At 31.1% G+C, this 21,629-nt stretch overlaps 1 protein-coding gene across 1 annotated transcript; it reads left to right on the forward strand.

Annotated features, from left to right (window-relative positions):
• The first annotated feature begins 11,255 nt into the window (after window positions 1-11,255).
• On the forward strand, window positions 11,256-13,226 carry LOC123204117 (disease resistance protein At4g27190-like). Its single transcript, XM_044620680.1, has one exon. The coding sequence runs from the start codon at window positions 11,256-11,258 to the stop codon at window positions 13,224-13,226; it is 1,971 nt and encodes a 656-aa protein (XP_044476615.1).
• The last annotated feature ends 8,403 nt before the right edge of the window (window positions 13,227-21,629 follow it).

Raw genomic sequence — 21,629 nt, forward strand, 5'->3', positions numbered from 1 at the left:
TCCACATGCTAAAATGGTATAAACAAGTTCACATGTGTTAGTTATTGGTAAAAATATCAAATTTTTTCCCGAATTATATAGTATAGACAACTTACATCATCGATCAGCAACTGGTTCAACTCTACCACAAGCCGCCAAAAACTGTCCTTTGACTTCGACCTGATGAAGTAAACATTATGTGTGTCGGAAGCTGCAGCACTGGTGTACCACGTGAGGAAAGATTCCTCACACTCTGCGGCAGAGGATGGAATGGTCCTAGGTTGTTGTTTCGCCCTCCCTTTGAGTGGATTCGTATATGGAGTGCGAACTAGCAAACCCTTCCAGACGATCCAGCCATGTGTTGCACGGATCATCTGTATGATCACACTCAAATAATTAATTCATCATTCATCCTACGTAACAATTAGCATTAATCGATTTATTTTACCTTCTTCATGTATGCAAAATGAGGTTTAGCTAGAGAATCCTGAATCACGGTCAAGTCGACCAAGCGTGCTCCCTCGACGAACTAGAAAATTGTAATTTTGAACATCTCAGTGACCAATATATACGAATATTTATATACTAAGTATGATTGATATACTTCAATATGGATGGCCTCAAAATCGTCCGCCTAGAAGTCCTCCTCCTGTGAATCAATATCCACTATATTTTTGGTCGAGCTCGGGATATCAACAAGTAACCATAATTGCTCGTCCTGAAAAAGAGTCAAAACATTATTAAATAAAAAATATAATTGAAAAGACAGATCAATGAATGACAATTTTAAAAAAAAAGTTAACCTTAACTTCCGGGGAAGGTGTTCGGGGAGAACCCTCGATCGATAATATATCAATATCGGTTCCCTATATGCATGAAAAGGACAAAATGATAAATGATATTTCATATAAAATATAATATCACATCTAAGAGTCGATATAATGTATAATAATTGTCATACCTCAAGTGGAGGATCTGAAGAACCTATATGAGATCTGACCGAAATCGAGTTATGAGGAAGACCCTATACGAATATATATATCCTATATTAATCGATAACTGAACAATTATAAAAATAAAGTTTCATTGATAAGTGATATACCTCAGCTTGGACAGGTGATGCAATAGAAGGACTAACCGGTGTGTCCTCCTGGCGACTACCCTAAGATAATAGTAATAATAACTTAATTAGTGACATTTCATATATAAAAATATTATAATATAATAATGACATTTAATAAGTTATATAAATTTGAAATATCATACGGACTTTGTGTGGGTGATGAGATGGTATTGTGGGGTCGATAGGGGATGACGGTCGGATATCCTCATCCCTCTTCTGTACGAATGCAATAATAGTTGTTAGAATAATAATACAGTAGACATTTTATATAAGTAATAAATTAGAAGTGGTTTTACAACCTGAGCAACAGGGACTGGATATGTACGCGTGACGATGTCCTTCAAACGAGTCATACGATCCTCTAATCGAGTCATCTGGAAAGAGATATCGTCACGTAATCGAGTCATCTAGGAAGAGATATCGTCACGAAAACTCGATATCTCACGTAAAATCGTAGCACCCTAGTGTGCTAATGTAGCATCTAATGTAGAAATATTGGGTGATACGAATGGGGGACACTGCTCAGTGGCATGATGGGTAATGCGATCCTCCACTCCAGGATGCTCCTCCACGCTAGAGTGGTCCTCCACTCTAGGATGGTCTGTCGTCCGTGGGCTCTGAACAATAGGGGAACATATAGACTGCTCCATAACAAGAGGTTGAATAGGCTCCTCACGTGTCTCAGAAGTCTTGACGAGTACATCTGAAGGTCCTGAGGATGGAAAAGCCCCGTCTCTAGTCACGATCGAAACCAAAAAAGATGAGGAGGAATCAGCATTGGGTAAACCGGTGTACTCACGAATCTCAGCGTACCACGGTAAACCCTTCTCGATCGATGATGGATGAAAAGGGAATGTGACATCCACCTAATGATGAAGATATATAAGTCAAAATAATTGTAATATATAATGAATTAATCGACTTATTAATTGACTAGTACATACCAGATCACCAGTGAAAATACGACCTATATGAGTCCAACTAGGGATGTCTCACATACACCACCTCAACATCTGTAGGGACAAATAGAGATCGATAAGGTCAATCCAATCGTGTAACGTCTCTAGAGTCTCATATATCTAATACTGCAATATAATCATTTACGATGTAAATAAATCAATTTATATGTTTGCCAATTAAAATATATAAATAATAATATAAAACTTACTTGAAATACGAAAGAAAATCCGTAAAGGTCGTATTTACAGATTTCAGGCATCCGTTTGGAATAGACTCTCTCACTCGTCGGTGACATAGAATCGTATGTCATCTGCCACACAACAACGCCCCAGGGGTAGGAATTAAACCCGTTCAAATGATCAACTACCTATAAGTAATCCGTGGACACCTTCTTTCGTCGATCATTCCCCAACAAAACCATGTGAAGAATATACAACAAGGCCATCTTGACAGCATCAATATCGTCATCCCCCCATGGCCTATGTTCGGAGAAGCGAGGAATATATGAAGAAACATTAGTTTGTCTGCTAAACGAAAGCCCTGTCACCAACGCAAACTCAAACGGGCTAAATCTCACATCAACCCCACTAACCCTAAACCAAAACCCGTCTCTGGCAAAGGGTGGATGTAGCTGTCGTAGCAAAAAAGCATGAACCAATATCTTGAAGAATTTGGTTTCGGGTAAACGAAGGAGAGACCCGAAACATGTCCCCTTAAATAGTCACAGTTGACCCGGGGTCAATGTAGAAGAAATCCGAGATAATGTAGTATGCTATGCACAAGATATCGCATCTGCTCGAAAGTGTCTAGACTCGTCGGGGATGTGCAGCTCGCTGTCAACCCGTCTTCTTTTGCGAGAAATATCCTGTAACAATTTTAAAAATTTGTTAGATATTCATAAAAATAAATATGTAAACAAGTGTATTAGTGAAAAAAACATAAAAAAATGAAAAATACCAAATAATCAAAAAGGAAATGACAAAACTTAACAAATAAGAACTGAAATTCGAGTTCTATACATACAAATACCCTAGAATGTTAACAATCAAAAAATCGATCGAAGATAACAAAATATGAAGCAAGATATCCCAAAATGATGAAAATTAGAAAAAACGAAACTGAAATTCGAATTCTATACTTTGAAATACCTTAAAATGATGATAATCAAAAAATCGATCGAAAATCTTGAAAATACGAGTCGATATATCCTGAAATAGTGAAATTCAAAAAAACAAAACTGAAATTTGAATTCTATACTTTGAAATATCTTAAAGTGACGATAATCAAAAAATCGTTCAGAAATCTTGAAAATACGAGTCGATATATCCTGAAATGGTGAAATTCAGAAAAACGCAACTAAAATTCGAATTCTATACTTTGAAATACCTTAAAGTGACGATAATCAAAAAATCGATCGAAAATCTTGAAATACGAGTCGATATATCCTGAAATGGTGAAATATGGAAAAACAGAACTAAAATTCGAATTCTATACGTTGAAATACCTTAAAGTGACGAAAATCAAAAAATTGATCGAAAATCTTGAAAATACGAATTGATTATCCTAAAATGGTGAAATTTGAAAAAAACGGAACTGAAATTCGAATTTTATACGTTGAAATACCTTAAAGTGACGATAATCAAAAAATCGATCTGAAATCTTGAAAATACGAATCGATATATCTTGAAATGGTGAAATTCAAAAAAATGGAACTGAAATTCGAATTCTATACTTTGAAATACCTTAAAGTGATAATAATCAAAAAATCGTTCGAAAATCATTAAAATACGAGTAGATATATCCTGAAATTGTGAAATTCGATAAAACAGAACTGAAATTCGAATTCTATACTTTGAAATACATTAAAATGACAATAATCAAAAAATTCTTCGGAAATCTAAAAATTACGAGTTGATATATCGTAAAACAGTGAAATTCAAAAAAATAGAACTGAAATTCGAATTCTAAAAGTTGAAAAACCTTAAAATGGCAATAATCAAAAAAATCTTCAGAAATCTGAAAAATATGAGTCAATATATCGTAAAACGGTTAAATTCAGAAAAACAGAACTTAAATTCGAATTTTAAAAGTTGAAAAACCCTAGAATGGCAACAATCGAAAAAATCTTCGAAAATCTAAAAAATACCAGTCGATATATCGTAAAACGATTAAATTCAAAAAAACGAAACTGAAGTTCAAATTCTAAAAGTTGAAAAACCCTAGAATGGCAACAATCGAAAAAATCTTTGGAAATATGAAAAATACGAGTCGATATATCGTAAAACGGTTAAATTCAAAAAAACAGAACTGAAATTCGAATTCTAAAAGTTGAAAAACCCTAGAATGGCAACAATCAAAAAATCCTTCAGAAATCTGAAAAATACGAGTTGATATATCGTAAAACAGTTAAATTCAAAAAAGCGGAACTGAAATTCGAATTCTAAAAGTTGAAAAACCCTAGAATGGCAACAATCAAAAAATCCTTCAGAAATCTGAAAAATACGAGTCGATATATCGTAAAACGGTGAAATTTAAAAAAACGAAACTGAAATTCGAATTCTAAAAGTTGAAAAACCCTAGAATGGCAACAATCGAAAAAATATTTAGAAATATGAAAAATATGAGTCGATATATCATAAAACGGAACTGAAATTCGAATTCTAAAAGTTGAAAAACCGTAGAATGGCAACAATCGAAAAAAATCTTTGGAAATCTGAAAAATATGAATCGATATATCGTAAAACAGTTAAATTCAAAAAAACGGAACTGAAATTTGAATTCTAAAAGTTGAAAAACCGTAGAATGGCAACAATCAAAAAATCCTTTGGAAATCTGAAAAATACGAGTCGATATATCGTAAAACGGTGAAATTCGAAAAAACGGAACTGAAATTTGAATTCTAAAAGTTGAAAAACCCTGGAATGGCAACAATTGAAAATATCTTCAGAAATCTGAAAAATATGAGTCGATATATCGTAAAACGGTTAAATTCAAAAAAACGGAACTGAAATTCAAATTCTAAAAGTTAAAAAACCCTAGAATGGCAACAATCGAAAAATTTTTTAGAAATCTGAAAAATATGAGTCGATATATCGTAAAACGGAGAAATTCGAAAAAACAGAACTGAAATTCGAATTCTAAAAGTTGAAAAACCCTAGAATAGAAAAAACGGATATAAAATTCGAAAACTACACGAGCAGAAACCCTAAATAAGAAAATTATCAATTTACCCCCGCATGAAAATTCCTTTCTAAACAGGTCCACTATTATATGGAAAATTTCAGAAAAACCCGCTGTCTTCTAAAGAATCTTTCCGGCTCTCCAATATTTTAAAAAAGCTAATTTACCCCCCTAAAAAACAGTCAATGTCTGTTTGACGTGGGAGAAATTGCTTGATGTGGGAAACGTTGTTCCCACGTCGGATTGCCGATCTCTTCGGCAGCCATTTTCGGCCAAAATTTCGTTGTTTTGGCCTCTGATTTCCACATAAAACAAATCTACATAAGGTATAACATAAAACCCCTCAATCAATTCAACGAAAACAACCAAGAATCAAAACATTTTAAGTATTGTTTAAGATCGAAACCCTAAAAATTCAAACTGCAAAATCTCAATCAAATCTCAATAATATGAGCAATAACTTGATTTAAATAAGATTACGGGAGATATACTAACCTTCTTTGCCATTTGCGACTGTCAGAAAGCAAGAAAATCGGCGAAAATGTGGTCGGTCGTGGGATGAACGTGGTAACGTGGGAAGTTTTGAGTTTTCTTTGAAATACACAGTAAAATCGCAAAGATTATCGTGGGAAATAAGTAAATTTGGCTGTGTTTATATATAGGGGCAGTTTCATAATTTCGCAAATCCCACGGTGACGTGACAAATTTCAAAAAAACCCGACGTGGGCTAAGACTCTCCCCGACTCTCCAATAGTTTAAAAAAGCTAATTTACCCCCCTAAAAAAGTCAATGTCTATTTGACGTGGGAGAAATTGCTTGACGTGGGAAACACTGTTCCCACGTCGGATTGCCGATCTCTTCGGCAGCCATTTTCTGCCAAAATTTCGTTGTTTCGGCCTCCGATTTTCACATAAATCAAATCTATATAGGCTATTACACAAAACCCCTTAATCAATTCAACGAAAACAACCAAGAATCAAAACATTTTAAGCATTGTTCAAGAGCGAAACCCTAAAATTTCAAACCGCAAAATCTCAATCAAATCTCAATAATATGAGCAATAACTTGATTCAAACAAGATTACAGGAGATATACTAACCTTTTTTGCCATTTCCGGTTGTCGGAAAGCAAGAAAATCAACAAAAATTTGGGATGACCGTGGGAGATTGGGAAATTTTGAATTTTTTTTGAATTTGTACAGTAAAATGGCCGTGGGGAGTAAGAAAATTTGCTGTGTTTATATATGGGGACAGTTTCGTCATTTCACAAAACCTGGGCATTTTTGTTTAAACCTGAATATTTTGGATAATTTTGCTTAGAGCCTCTTAATTTTGCCTATTTTTAATAGTTTCCCTTTTAAATTTATTATGAGCATATTTTTTAATATAATTTTTTTTTATTTTTTATTAAAATAATCAATAATATATAAAATATTTTAAAATAATTATATTTAAAAATATGTTAATATATTTTTATTATATCAAATCAAATATAATATTTATTAATTTTTATTTAATTTTATTTATATTTAATAATTTCTTAATTAATTTATTTTATTAATAATATTTTAATTTTTATAATAAAATATTATCCGAATGACGCACACCCAGTCCCTCTTCATCATCTTTAGTTTTCTTCTCTCGCAATCATTTTGAAACCACCCAAAATTACTTTCACAAACCTCTTCATCATTCTGAAACAAAAATCCTGTTTATTTCTACAGTTCATAGACTTTTGCTTGACTTGGTATTTTACGCAAGCTTTAATTCATTTTTAAAGTTATGTTTATCTACATACAAAATTTAAATATTTATTAATTTTTAAATTATAGTTAAATTTATTATTAAATATAAAGATAAAATCATTATTTAATAATAATATTAAAAAATATATAATTTTATCTCATTTTAAAAATTAATTTTTTACCTTATATCTGAATTTTGAAAAGTAAATTTGTTCCCTCAAATCTCTAAGTCTTTTTTTCACCCCTTTCTCGGACCACTAATGATTGACACGACATGTGGATGGACGAAGAATGTCTCTCAAATCTAGATGATTTTCGTCATCCTTCACCGGATGATTAAATAAAGTGCCGCCTCTTTAGACCCTCCTATCAAGAGTCCAGAAAATTTTTCCTACAATACAGCCATGCAACCTCCTTTCCAAGAAGAGTGAAGAAAATTAAGCAAGATAATGAAGAATGAGTGTAAAGCAACCAATTGCAGAAAATTAAGAAAAGCATATTCCTGAAAGCAAATGTATTATGTGTATGATTTTATAAAATTAGATAATTAAATAGTGTAATATTAATTTATAGGTGAGTTTAAATAATTAATAAAAATAATTTATAGGTGAGTTTATATAACGATCTAAATATTTTTAAAACTCTAAAATTTAATTTAATATTTTATATTAAAAATACTAAATTAAAAAAGATAAAATGGATGTTTATTCATATTTCACTACAGAGATTGTGATTAAGTAACGTAATACAAGTTAATGTTTGCCTCATAATCTCTGGAAACTGTGGGGGGTCTTTTTTTTTTCGCTTTTTTTTTTTGGTTGGGCCAAAGATCTATTTCCCACCCAAAGTCACATATGAGGAGTTTGAAAAACCCAAAGTTCTACCAATGTACACTGAAAGGCCACCTTTTCTTCCCTCCGAATCTTCAGGTTCCCGATCTTGAGCCGCTCGAAAATACTATTTAATTAATTAATTTACTGAAATGGTTGTTGAAATGTGAACGCAGGCTGGAGTGCTATTAATTTTAACAGGGAAACTTTAATAAAGTATCAAACACGTGTATGACTTACGGATTTCAAGGAGAGTTGTCTGTCCTGTCTGTCAATGGCTTCATGAGATATGAAATAAAAAAAAAAAGGAAAAGAGACATTGCAGAGTGGAGACCCATCGCGTGAAGATAAATATGCGTGAGAATAAAATAAAAAAATAATTCAAAATTTCCTACTTGACATATTTTTATATCTTCAGTTGAAGAGTAGCTGTTTCCTGGGAGGTGCCTTTGTTTTTGTCTACTGTTTTTAACTCGCAAATTTTGTATTAATTTATATGATAGTGATTTGTTCCATTTTGTCTACCAAACTGTGAAAGTATATCCCTACATTATGCTTCCTAAACTATCAATAAAGCATACAATATTTAAGATTGTTGTTACATGTGTTACCTCGCATTGTGACTGACATGAATTTGGTTAGGATTGTCAATTAAATCTAACACAAAGTTATAAAATTTTATATTCCAATCCAAAAGGATTTTAAAAGATATTTTTATCCTACGTTTTAGTTCTTTACTTGAATTGTAGTATGAAGATTTGAGACATAATTGTTTACATATTAGGTTTAACATCTCTTTTGACTCATTGTGAATTAGCCAAAGCAAATTCTTGTGGGAGAGAATCAAGAATGAGAAGTGCATGGGTCCTTATAATATTGTAGAATTTGAAAGATGTTATAAATAATATCAAAACAACTTCAAGTGTTCAAGGAAACTTGATTGAGGATATTAAGTCTAATGATAGAGTTAAATGCAACATTCCTAAACAAATTTCATATTAATAAAGTATGAGAGAAATATTGAGTATATAATTGAATAACTCATGAGCTTTTAAGATGTCAAAATACGTTGTGAATGTCATGACAAATTGCATGTTCAAAACGAATAATATCTTGACAATAGACTGAATTATTAAACCAAATGTTACATGATATTGATCATAAGAGGTTTAGCCTCCTACTAGAGTATAAACAAAGAATAAAATCATTTCTTAATTATGTATCTTGTTTTATTATATTATTCATTTTTTTATCTCTTTCTTTTATAATGTATTCTTTGATTTTCATATTTCTTGTGTTTGTATTTTTGTTTTTAAGAAAAGATTGATTTTGTAACAAAGCAACTTTGAGAGCAAAGGCAAAGGATGAAAAGATCATTATTCAAAGATAAATTACATACCTTCCTTCATTAATTTGCTTTATCTATTATGAGCATTTCCCTTTTCTTACTTTATTTATATATTCCTTTTTCCTTTTATTTTTCCTCATTGGTCATTTTGTTACAAATAATTATTAATTATATAAATAAGATTGAATTATAAATAAAATAACACATAATTATATAATGATACATTAATATTTGTGTCCGTATATATATCAATTGTTAATGCAGGTACAACAATTTAAGATAAAAGTACTTTCTACTTAATTTGGGAGTAATGCAAAGTTTAAATGTCAATCTAAATATCTGATTAATATTATATTATGTGTCTTTTTACCGTTCTCTATTAATGTACTTAATTTCTCTTATTGAATATCAATGCTCTTGATTTTTTAATTTTTGTATCTGTTTTATGTGTCTTGTACATCTAACTATTCTTACCTCCTATCAGTTATTGCATTAAACCATTTGAAAAAGATTCCTGTTACTTGGTTTTAACATTTGGTGGATTCTTCTTTTTAGTTGTATGGAGATTAATTATTCTAGAGTTGTAAGGGAGCATTTGAAGAAACTTTGGCCATGACTACATAAAGAGTAATCTTATGTGTATATATTTTTAATATATAATTAGGTAAACAGATATTATATCATTTTGTGATTGAATGGTAAGAGAAGAGAAAAAAAGCTAAGAAGTGATGAATGAGAGTGCTTTTTAAGGAGGAAATGAGAGTAGTGTGGTTTTTTAGAGAATTGAGAAGTAAACTTGGTATTGAGGAGGTAATGTCACATTGACTAACTAACGAAACTAAGTGATTATATTCAACATTTAATCATATCAATAATTTTGAGTTATGTCTGTATAATTTTATTGTTTGGCTGATCAAAAATGGAGATATTTTACATAAATTCTAGTGTGGATTGAATTTTTCTTTGTAAGTACAGTTGGGAATCCATCAGAATTATACAAATTTAAAACTAATACACCTTGATGTTACGTGTTCTCTTCAAAAGTTAGAGAAGTTGAATGTTAATAGTGTTGTTAAATGGGAATATGAAAGTAGTAATGCTAAAATTGTCTAATAAATTTGATCTTATAGATTTTACATGTTTTTAGTAGATTTTGACACTTGTTTGTTACAAGCTCTATCAAACACATTTTTCTAACCTTAATCATATCAAATTTTGTGTTTTATATTAAATTTCAATAAAAATAAAGTTTGTATTCATTCAAAATCCATAATTAGTGAAATGCAATTACGACACCTATAGAAAAAACCTACATCCAACAAAACCCATAAACAAAATGGATTGTATGTTATGTCAATCTATTAGAATTTTGGCATATGATATTAATTTTAAGAGATTGAGCCTCATATTTGAGAGCGTAAAATGAAATCATTTCTTAATTATATACCTTGTTTTATCATGTCATTTATTTTAATCTCTTTCTTTTATCATGAATTCTTTATTTTTCATAATTTCTTATGTTTGTGCTTGTTTACAAGTAAAAGAAAAAATTGATCTTGTAACCAAGCAATTCTAAGGGCAAAGGCAAATAATGGAATTCTCATTATTCAAAGATAAATCACATACCTCTCTTCATTAATTTGCTTAGTATATTATGAACATTTCTTTTTTCCTACTTTATTTATATATTCCTTTTTATTATTTTTCCCCTTTTTTCATTTAATAACAAATCATTATTAATTCTATAAATAAGATCGGATTATTTTAACATAGAAATATATTAACGTTTAATTACATAATAAAACATTAACATTTGTTTTTATGCATACAGTAGTTTACCCCAAAAAAAAAAATTTCAAATACACACACAGGGTAAAGTTTTCCTTAATATAAAATTAATCTTTACAACATTTGGTAAAATAGTATAACTATATCCATTAACAACGTGTACAAACACAAGTACTTGTTCTTTGCTTTATATTCATCGGGACTTCTCTTGGCTCTATATATTCCTTCTTTTTCTGTATTTTTTTTATACTTATCATTTCAAACACAACTCTGTCCTTATACACCCAAGAAAAAAAAAAAGCCATGGAAATTTTCACTTGTGTTTGTGGGAAAGTAGCGGAGAAGGCAGCTGACCCTGTGTTTGCAGCTGCTGGTGATCAACTTGGTTATTTGTTTCACTACAATGACAACATTCAAAAATTGAAAAAGCAAGTTGAGAAGCTGAGGGATAGCAGAGACATGGTGCAAAAGAAAATCGAGTCTGCTAAAAGAAATGGAGAGATCATCTTTGATATTGTTCAAAAGTCGTTAGCTGAAGTAGATGATGTTTCTGCAAAAGCTGAAGAGTTTTTGGAAGATGAAGGAAAAGCCAACAAATGGTGCCTCAATGGGTGGTGCATTAATCTCGGACAACGTTTTCGATTTAGTAAGGAGGCAAAAAAGCATACTCTAACGATTTTTGATCAACTTCAAGAACTAGGAAAGTTTGACAGTGTGTCTTATCCTGCTCCTCCATCTGGAATTATATTGCCATCTCAGGCAATTAATTCTGGCACATTCAAATCTAGAGATTTGATTAAGGAGGAAGTTATGATGGCTTTAATTGATGCTAACAATGTCAGCATAATTGGCATATGTGGGATGGGGGGCATCGGTAAAACCTCACTAGTTAAAGAAATCGGCCACCATGTACAAGAAGCCAAGGAGTATGATGCTGTAGCGATGTCAGTTGTCTCTCAAAACCTCAGTATTATGAAGATTCAAGGTGAAATTGCTGATATGTTGGGTTTAAAATCTCGTCCAATTCATTCTGAATCAGCAAGAGTAGGTTCATTGTGGGAGAGAATCAAGCAAGAGAAGCGGGTCCTTATAATATTAGACGATGTTTGGGAGACAATTAAATTGGGTAAGATCGGTATTCCTTTTGGGAATGACCACAAAGGTTGTAAAATTTTAATCACCTCTCGAAGCAAAGATGTATGTATTGGAATGGACTGCCAGCAGATATATACGGTTGAAACTTTATCAGAACAAGAATCTTGGGAGCTTTTTAGCAAGATTGCGGGCCCGATTGTTGAAAATTCTGATATTAACCAGATTGCAAGAGAGTTAACTGATGGTTGTGGGGGACTGCCACTTGCAATTGTGACAACAGCAGGTGCTTTAAAAGGGAAGAGCATCCATAGATGGAAACGTGCAGCACGACAACTTAAATCGTCTACCCTAGAAATGAAGGGAAAAGTTTCTTCATCTTTGAAACTAAGCCTTGATTACTTAGAAGAGGAGACAAAATCACTTTTTTTGTTTTGTAGCTTATTTCCAGAGGATTACTTAATTCCTATTGAAGATTTGGTAAGATATTGGATGGGTTTGAAGTGGTCTGAAGATATCGGTGAGACAATTGAGGATGTCAGAGACAAAGTTTATGATATTGTAAGTACCCTAACCTCTTCTTTTCTCTTGATTGAAGAATATAAAGAGCATGTAAAGATGCATGATATTGTCCGTGATTTTGCAATAACTATAGCTCCTGAATACAACCATAAATTCATGGTAAATGCTGGAATTGGTCTAAAGGAGTGGCCACATAGGGATATATTTGAAGATTTTACATGTATCTCATTGATGGCAAATTATATTCGAGAGCTACCAAATAGGTTGGAATACCCAAATTTGCAAGCTTTATTGTTGCAGAAAAATGAAAGTTGGGTTGTAACAAGTAGCTTCTTTGAGAAAATGACAAATCTCAAAGTTCTAAACTTGGGACAAACATACATTGAGGCATTACCTGATTCACTTTTATTTCTCACAAATCTTAGAACATTAGTTGTTAGTGCTTCCGAAGTGGTTGATCTATCAGTAATTGGAAGACTAAGTAAACTTGAGATTCTTTCCATTTCTGATTCTAAACTTGTTAAGGAGATCTCTTCATCCTTTAGTCAATTAACTAATCTCATATTGTTAGATTTGAATAATACTAATTTAGAACTAATACCTTGTGGTGTTATATCTTCTCTTCAAAAGTTAAAGGAATTGCATATCAATAAAAATTAGAACCTTGTTGAATTATGTAATGGACAACCTCTTGCTCAGTGTTTTTGTAAACTAAGAGTTTTAAAAGTGGAATAGTGTCATGACTTGTTAAATATTGCACCAAGTCATTTGTTACAGAGGTTTCAAAATCTTCAAGATCTTGAAGTAATTTTGTGTCCATCATTGGTGTGCATATTTAATTGTGAAAAGATTAAGATTGCAAAGGGAGAAACCAAGTTACTCTCGTCATTAGAGAATCTCCATTTGAGACGTTTGGAAGAGATGTCGCATATATGGAAGGGTGACCATCAATCCATAAGCCTCCATAACTTGAAGAGCGTAAGACTGTTTGGATGCTCCAGGTTAATAAAACTATTTTCACCAATTCTACTCGGAAGCCTTATTTGTTTGGAAAAAATAGACATATGTTTATGCTCTAATCTAAAGGAGATCTTTGAGAAGAAAGAAGTGGAGGATGTAGAGTTAGATCACACCATAACCTCCCCATGTTTGGGAAACCTCACTATTATAAGCTTAACACTTTATGATAATTTAGAAATCCTCTTCACTCCCTCAATTGCCAAACTCTTAGTGAAGCTCAGAAGTCTTTGGGTAAGTTGCTGCTCTAAAATACAAGAAATAATCACAAATGAGAAAGGAGAAAAAAAAAAGCCATCAGAGAGTATTGTGTTTCCTAGTTTGGAGGAATTGAATCTGCTTGATCTATGTAGCCTCACTTGTTTTAGCTCTGGGCCATATACTATTGAATTCCCAAAATTAGAAGGATTACGGATATATAACTGTAGAAAGATGAAGACCTTCGGTTCTGGAGAGCAAGTGACACCCAAGCTTAAAGAAGTGTTTTTTAGCAATGATTATTCTCCCAAAGAAAGTACTGGACGTTGGAATGGCAACCTGAATAGCACATTCGAAGAGTACTTCAATGAACAGGTATATACTACTTTATGATGAAACAACTATTTTTTCTAATTCATTTTCTCAACTTACTCAATTTTCATTCATTCATTCATGCACATTATTTTCAATTAATTGTACATAAACATTATTAATTTGGACAATTTGATTTGGATTACTTTTTTCTTGCTACATTATTTATTCATTCCCATTTATTCTACATTTACTAACAAATATTTTCATATGCAATATTTTTATTTATCTTTTTCACATCAAATAATATAGAAAAAAATGTATCTAAAAAAGAATACTACTTTGTGTACAGATATTCTTTATTCAGTATTATTTTTAGTAGTTATTCATATTATTGTTTATAAATAAAAATATGTCATTTATATATTCACGTTATTTGTACGATTTGATTTGCATTCTTTTTCCTTTTTACATTAATTAATTATTCATTCCCATTTATACAAGGGGTTGGGAGGGAGTTCCTCTGGCTGCGGCCCAGGTGAAAATCAGGGGAAATTTATTATTTTATAATTCTAATTAAATTCTTAATTATACGCTATTTAGATTTTTTTTCTAGTTTTTAAATCTCTTAATCGTAACAAATAATTTTTTTTTACTTTTTTTTTATAAAATTTTATTTATAAATGATAAATCTCATTATATTGAGACAAATATTAATTGTCACAAACAATATTAAGTAATATTTCACTACAAAATGTAAAATTTTTGGATTTTAGACTAAAGTAAAAAGATGTTCAAGTGCAACTATTGACATGTGATCATATTATTAGTGTTAGTTTATTTCTAATTCAAAATCAATCAATTATATGGTGATTTATCTATATTTGTAAATGCATTTGTACATTAAGTATTTCCGTTATAAATAAGCTTACTGCTTTTGTAGGAAATGAGACTGCAAGAGAAGCTCTTGCCAAGTCGGGAAAGTGGTATGAATCATGTTTTATCATATTTTTTATTGAGTATTGTTGGCAATTATACACACATATTATTGTTATATATTCATCTTTTACATACTTATTGATAATCCGATTTTGTTAATGCTTTTAGAAGAAGAAGAAGAAGAAGAATAGGCTACTTGTTAAGATGTTAATACATATTTGAGATTTGTACGCTTGTATATATATTTGTTACCAACATTAATGGTGTGTGCACATGTTTTGTATTTATTCTTTGTAATTCATGCATCATCATCATCATCTTTTCTTTTTTTTTAATTGTATTTAGTTTTATTTAAATGAGAGGTAAGGCTCATTATGTCCCCCTTTATCTAGATGTTATTTCTTTTCCAATTAATAAAATTGCTTTCATACCGTCGAGATTTGCCAAAAAAATTAATAGTTGAAGTTCTTATTTATGATGTAATTAAATTTTATACATTATAAATTTGATGTATGGGGTAGGTTATATTTGATTCAGGTTAAGCGGAATAAAATCCATTTTAAGATCGACAAATTGAGACTCAAATTTAGTTTGAAAATAAATCAACTTTGGATTTGATTTTAATTATCTCAAACTTGACTTGTTTAATTCAAGCTCAAATTTGAATTTTTAAACAATTTAAATCGAATTTAACTCTATACATAAGACGTTAACCTTATTGTTGGAAATATAAATAAATGCAAATATGCTTTTACACTCCTTTCACATGAGATTATTTTTCAGCATACTCAATCCCACATGAAAATTGTATGACTTTATAAAGTTGTTTATTCATGTATATGAATATGCCTTGCGTGTGGTAACAAACAAACCAAGTGATCATACATTCAATCAATGATATCTTCTAATTGACTTAAATAGATATGTATTCATTTGAGACATCCGCATTACAAAACAATTACGGAAATATGAATAATACTATACATACAAACATATCTTACTAACTAATAATGTGATTGTTTACTTATTATCACATCAGTATGTATGAATAAATTTTTGAGAAATGTTCATGTATGCAGTTTTACTCATTTTGCACTTCAATTCCTAAGCATTTTGATTGAAGGCTTCCTTGGAATCTTCAGCATTGCCCATGACTGATTCTTTAGCTTTCTCAGCACTATCCTTAGCTAAGCTCCCTGCTCCTTGCATTGTTTGTTTTGCCTTCTCAGAGATATCTTGTGCTGTTTCAGCCACCTTTCCAACCATTTCCTTTGCATTTTGATTCATCTGCACACAATTTTCACAAAATACATGCTCAAAAAATTTGGGAAAATTCAATTTGATTTGATTCAAGTTACACTGAGTTACATATATTTATGGTGCATTTGATTTGAGTTATATTTTATTATTAAAATTAAAAGATTATCTTTAAGATATATCACCTAAAGGATTAATGGATATAAATTATTATTATATTTGATAAAATTTGATAATAGTGAATAGATATAAATAATTCTTATGTTTGGTTTAAGGTAATACAAAATACTAATATATTATTTTACTTAAATATTTTTTGGTATAATTATTATAAAATATACTCCATGTTACTTGTTATTTTAATTAAAAATGAGAGTATTTTTGTTTTAAAAATTAATAAATAAAAATACAATAGTAATACAATCAAAATTAACTTTATAATATTTAAATACCTAAAGTGGAGGTAATAATAAGATTATATTTTATATTACTAGTTAGCACATCACCATTGGTAATAGAAGATTATCAAAATTTTTTATCACTGACAAATCAAATAAAATAATTTTAGTAACAAAAGATAAATTATCAGAATAATTTTTGTATACTATGAACTAAACCCTCCCTTAGTCTTTTGTTCATTTTTAGAATACATCAATTCTAGCAAGTGCCATAAATCAAAAGCCTCTACATATTGTTGATGTCAAAAATCTCAAATCAAACAAGAATCGAGAATTTTGAGTTAATATAAACTCATTGTCTTCTCTCCCTTGCGAGGTTTCCTTTAAGAGAAAAACCATGAGGTTAATGAAGGCCAAAGTGGATAATATCTTGCCACTTTTGCTAGAATGTTATGTGTGGATTGAGGCAACTTCAACTATTTACCATATGTGGGGATAATGTCAAGTGCTCTGCCCAAGCCCCTTGATTAGGAGATTATGACATCAATAGTCACATTGTTTGTAGGGAGTGGCATCGTCTACATAGGGACGATGCCAAGTAATCCCCTCAGGTTGTGTCATCAACAGTGTCATTGTCTATGGGGAGTGGCACTTTCTTTGGGGATAATGTTGAGTGATCTCCCCAAGCCTCTCATCTAAGAGATTGTGTTGATGCTAAAATTCTCATATTCAACAAGGGCAGAGAGTCTTTGGTCACCATAAACCCTTCAACTGAAAGTTGTGTTAATATCAAAAATTTCACATCAAACAGAGACCAAGGGACTTAGATCAATATAAACTCATTGTCTCTCCCTCGTGAGGTGTTTTTAAGGACAATATTGTGAGAAGTATTGATCTTTAAGGGCCAGTCTACCCTTCGATGTATATACCAACAAAAAGAATTAATAATAATCAAAGAATGAAAGTAACAGAATATTATACTTGTTCAGCAGTAGAGGCAGCCTTGTCCTTCATATTTCCACCAGTCTTCATTGCCTCATCAGCCCCTTGTTTAACAGCCTGTGTTGTCTTATCCATTCTAGCTCGAGCATCTTGATGTGAACTTGCCTACAACCAAAACATACAGGGTAGGGTTGTTTAACCTACCCTTGTTTAACCTACCCTTGTTTAACCTTTTTACTTGTTCACTAATATACAGGGTAAGGTTGGACTCAAAACAAAATCATGCCCAAGTAAGAGCCAGCTCAAGCACGCATCGATTCTAGAAGAATCATTCGAATCTAGAAGAAGAAGAAAGAGAATAATCGCTAGCGAGGCCAACTCTAGTGCAACACCAACGAGGCAAGAGGCTTGAGCTAAAATCTCTTTAGCTCAAATTCAGTTCTTTCAAGCCAAATAGCAATCCCTTGAGGATATAATACCCTAGGCAATCACCACGGATTTTTGCCCCTTTCATTTTCTTCTTATCGAGGCACCATTTAAAAGAACCCATTCGCCAAATCGCTTAAATTTTTCATCTTGCTAAAACAAAAATTTTCTTTTAGCTTGAATTAATTGAAATTGGTGCCAAATCGCTTATAAATGCACATCATCTAACTTTGTGGATGCAGGATATAATACCCTAAACAAATCTCATATTTATAAAATAAGAGACAGATGTTGGGTTTGTATAACATTTCACATCCCTTGAGGATATTAAAATAAGATTGGTTAAATAATATTTGAGCTCCTAAAATATCGATCTTAATAAAACTCATATATATCTAAGAAACTAATAAGAAATTACAAAATCAGAATCATACTTGAAGATGTTATTGGTTAAGTTCACCAACAAGTCAACAGATCCAGCAGATCCGCCTTGCACCTTCAAATGTTGAAAAAGTAATAAACAACAACAGTAGCAGCAATTCAAGTGAAAAAATTTTGTAACATTAATTGAATAAAGCAATAAATTGCTAGAGATTTGAAAAAGGTAGAAAAATATAGCAGTTTCATAACATGTTTTTGAATCACAGAAACTATCATTTCAATTTAAATAGTTGTTAGCCCACCACAAACATGATACACATCATGCAGGCTGCTAGAATCTGCATATTTCTAAAGACCACATATCATATCATCTAAATTATAAAGTAACAAATTTACGATAAGGAGTTTGTAATAGATAGTTCATAACTTAATGCCAGCTTATATTAAACAACCGACCAGTTTTATCGAATACTACTGCAGCATAATGTTAGAGGGACACCCGATATACCGGGTAATCCACATAGCAATCACAAATCAATGGAACATCACTTGAAATGTAAAAGTTGCAATACAAACTTAGAATGTAAACTATTAGTGTTATTATTTATTTATTTGTTTGTTTTTATTTGTTTGTTGAAGCAAAGAAGATCAGCTCATGGTATTAAACATCCTAACCAACTTATGGGCCTCACTAAGATATCTCTAACCTGAACCAAGCAAGCCAATTAAGCTTGATTGCCAAACCAACCCAAAATTGAACCAATCTATCACTATCACTATCACTATCATTATCACTATCACGTTTAGTATGGTCTCACTATCACTATAACAAAAATGAAGCAATCTAATGACTCCAATTTTAACTTTGATCACATCAGTCGAACCACTATCCAAACACCAAACACTGTTAACCAACAGATAAAACTCAATCAAAACAAAATTGAGTTTAGAAACAGCAAAATAAGTTAAAATTCAGCCTTTGAATCAGAACGATCTGCGAATGCGATCAATCGTGCTCCGTATTCTGACAGCATTTTCCTGGTGAATCAAAACGATGTCGAATCGTGGTTGATTCGGAAAAAAAAAAATTAACATATGAACGGAAAACAGAACAGAAATGAAATTTAGATAAAGTAGATGGATCAAATTCAGTGGGCTAGGGTTCTTCGGGAAATTCGTAGATGCAAGAGAGAGTGTGATTGTGAATTTTCATTATCCAGTAATGAAGACAGGCTTCTCAATCAGATTGGAATTTTGTCTACAGAGTGATTGATCATGTGCTTGCTGCTGCATTGTGCGTTCCTGGTTGTGATCCGTCATAATTTTGCCATATGTCAGGGAACCACTTGTCGAATTGGTGCTCATGAACCTGTAATGGGTTAATATTATTATTAAATTTTAAAATGTTAAAATTGGTGCTCAAACTTTATAATTGAGATAAATTAGATTAATTAAAGGGAAATTTAAATAAATGCCCTTTTTAGTTGGGTAATAAATAATTTACCCCAAATTTTGGGGTTAAAGCATAAATACCCTTAAATTAAAGTATTTAAACGAAAATGTCCCAAATATCTCCTTAAATACCAAAACTACCCTTGTAATTTAAATTACTATTTTATTTAAGGGTAATAAACAAATTTACCATAAATTTTGGGGTCAAAGCATAAATACCCTTAAGTAAAAGTATTTAAACCAAAATGCCCCAAAATAATACCGAAACTGCCCTTCCTCTATTTCTATATAAACCACATATCTTCCTTCATTTTTAACATATCTGAGAGAGATTTCTGAAGAGAGAAATTAAGTTCGTGTTCAAGATTTCGGGCGTGAAGAGAAAAGTTCGTCATTACGAGGTATTTATCCCTGTCATTACTTTAATCGTTATTATTTTATTGATAATGCAATTATATGTGATATTTTATATAATAAATTATAGTTGTATGTAATATGTAAAATAATAAAAATTAGATAGGTTATGTTTTAAATATTATAGTAGTATAGTATAACATGATATTACTTCAATCGTTATTATTTTATCAATAATGTAATTATATGTGATATTTTATATAATAAATTATTAGGATATGTTTAATAATATTATTTTGTCAAATTGAAGTATGAAATAGGTATAATTGTGTAATAGACATCTGTAAATACTATTTTTAGTTGTATTATTTATGTTAATTATATATTTGATTTGGGCAATATACAATTTACCCCCAAATTCTAGGAGTTAACAAAAATACCCTTATATTAAAATTTTTTAACGAAAATGCCCCAAATATCCTCTTAAATACCAAAACTATCCTTTTAAATTAAATTATTATTTGTTAAAGTTTAATAACAAAATATGATATATTTAAGTAGTCACAATATATAATTGAATTATGGAATAGGAATAATTATGTAATAGACATATGTAAATATTATTTTCAGCCGTATTATTTATGTTGATTATATATTTTATTGTAGGATTAATCTAAATGGCTGGATATGCTTCAATTAGATATGGAGGAAATTGGATAGAAAAGGGTGATAATGTTATAAAATATGTTGGAGGTAATAGGAAATTGATTAAAATTCCAGAACACACATCATTCGAAGAATTAATCGAAATAGTGAGCGACAAGTGTAGTATAGATCGACGGATATTTAACATTCAGTTAAGCATGAAACCGAGGCATCTCGACGACGGTGTTCCGATAGAAATTTCGAATGATGAAGATGTTGAGGTTCTTAACGGTCTATCTAACCTCTTCAAAGAATGTGTTCCAGTATTTGTTATAACTACATTTACTGATGATAGTTACGAGACTCAACAAGCGAATGAAGATTTTCAAGGTGGTGAGTCGAGCAGTTATCCAGAAAATTAAACTATTGGTGTAGAAGAGATGCAAAATATCCAGATCAATCCGAAACAAGAATTCTTAGAGGAAGATTTTGCACATATAAATGAAGTTAACGTTGATGCATTGTATCACGCAGAAGAATTCCTTAATGGGGGCGAAGCAACTTTTCCAGACTGGAGTGAATTTAATGGAAAGGTTGAACATAATATTCTAATCGAAGAACCAGAGATTGAAGAGAAGACCTATGGTAATAACGATATTGGAGGTACGAGTTATTTTCCAGAAATAAATCTTGCTGGTGGGAATGTTCTTACTGATGCATTTCATTGGTTACCACCTTTTCC

Source organism: Mangifera indica, chromosome 2 (genome assembly GCF_011075055.1).
Source record: "Mangifera indica cultivar Alphonso chromosome 2, CATAS_Mindica_2.1, whole genome shotgun sequence".
In the NCBI taxonomy this organism is placed as follows: Eukaryota; Viridiplantae; Streptophyta; class Magnoliopsida; order Sapindales; family Anacardiaceae; genus Mangifera; species Mangifera indica.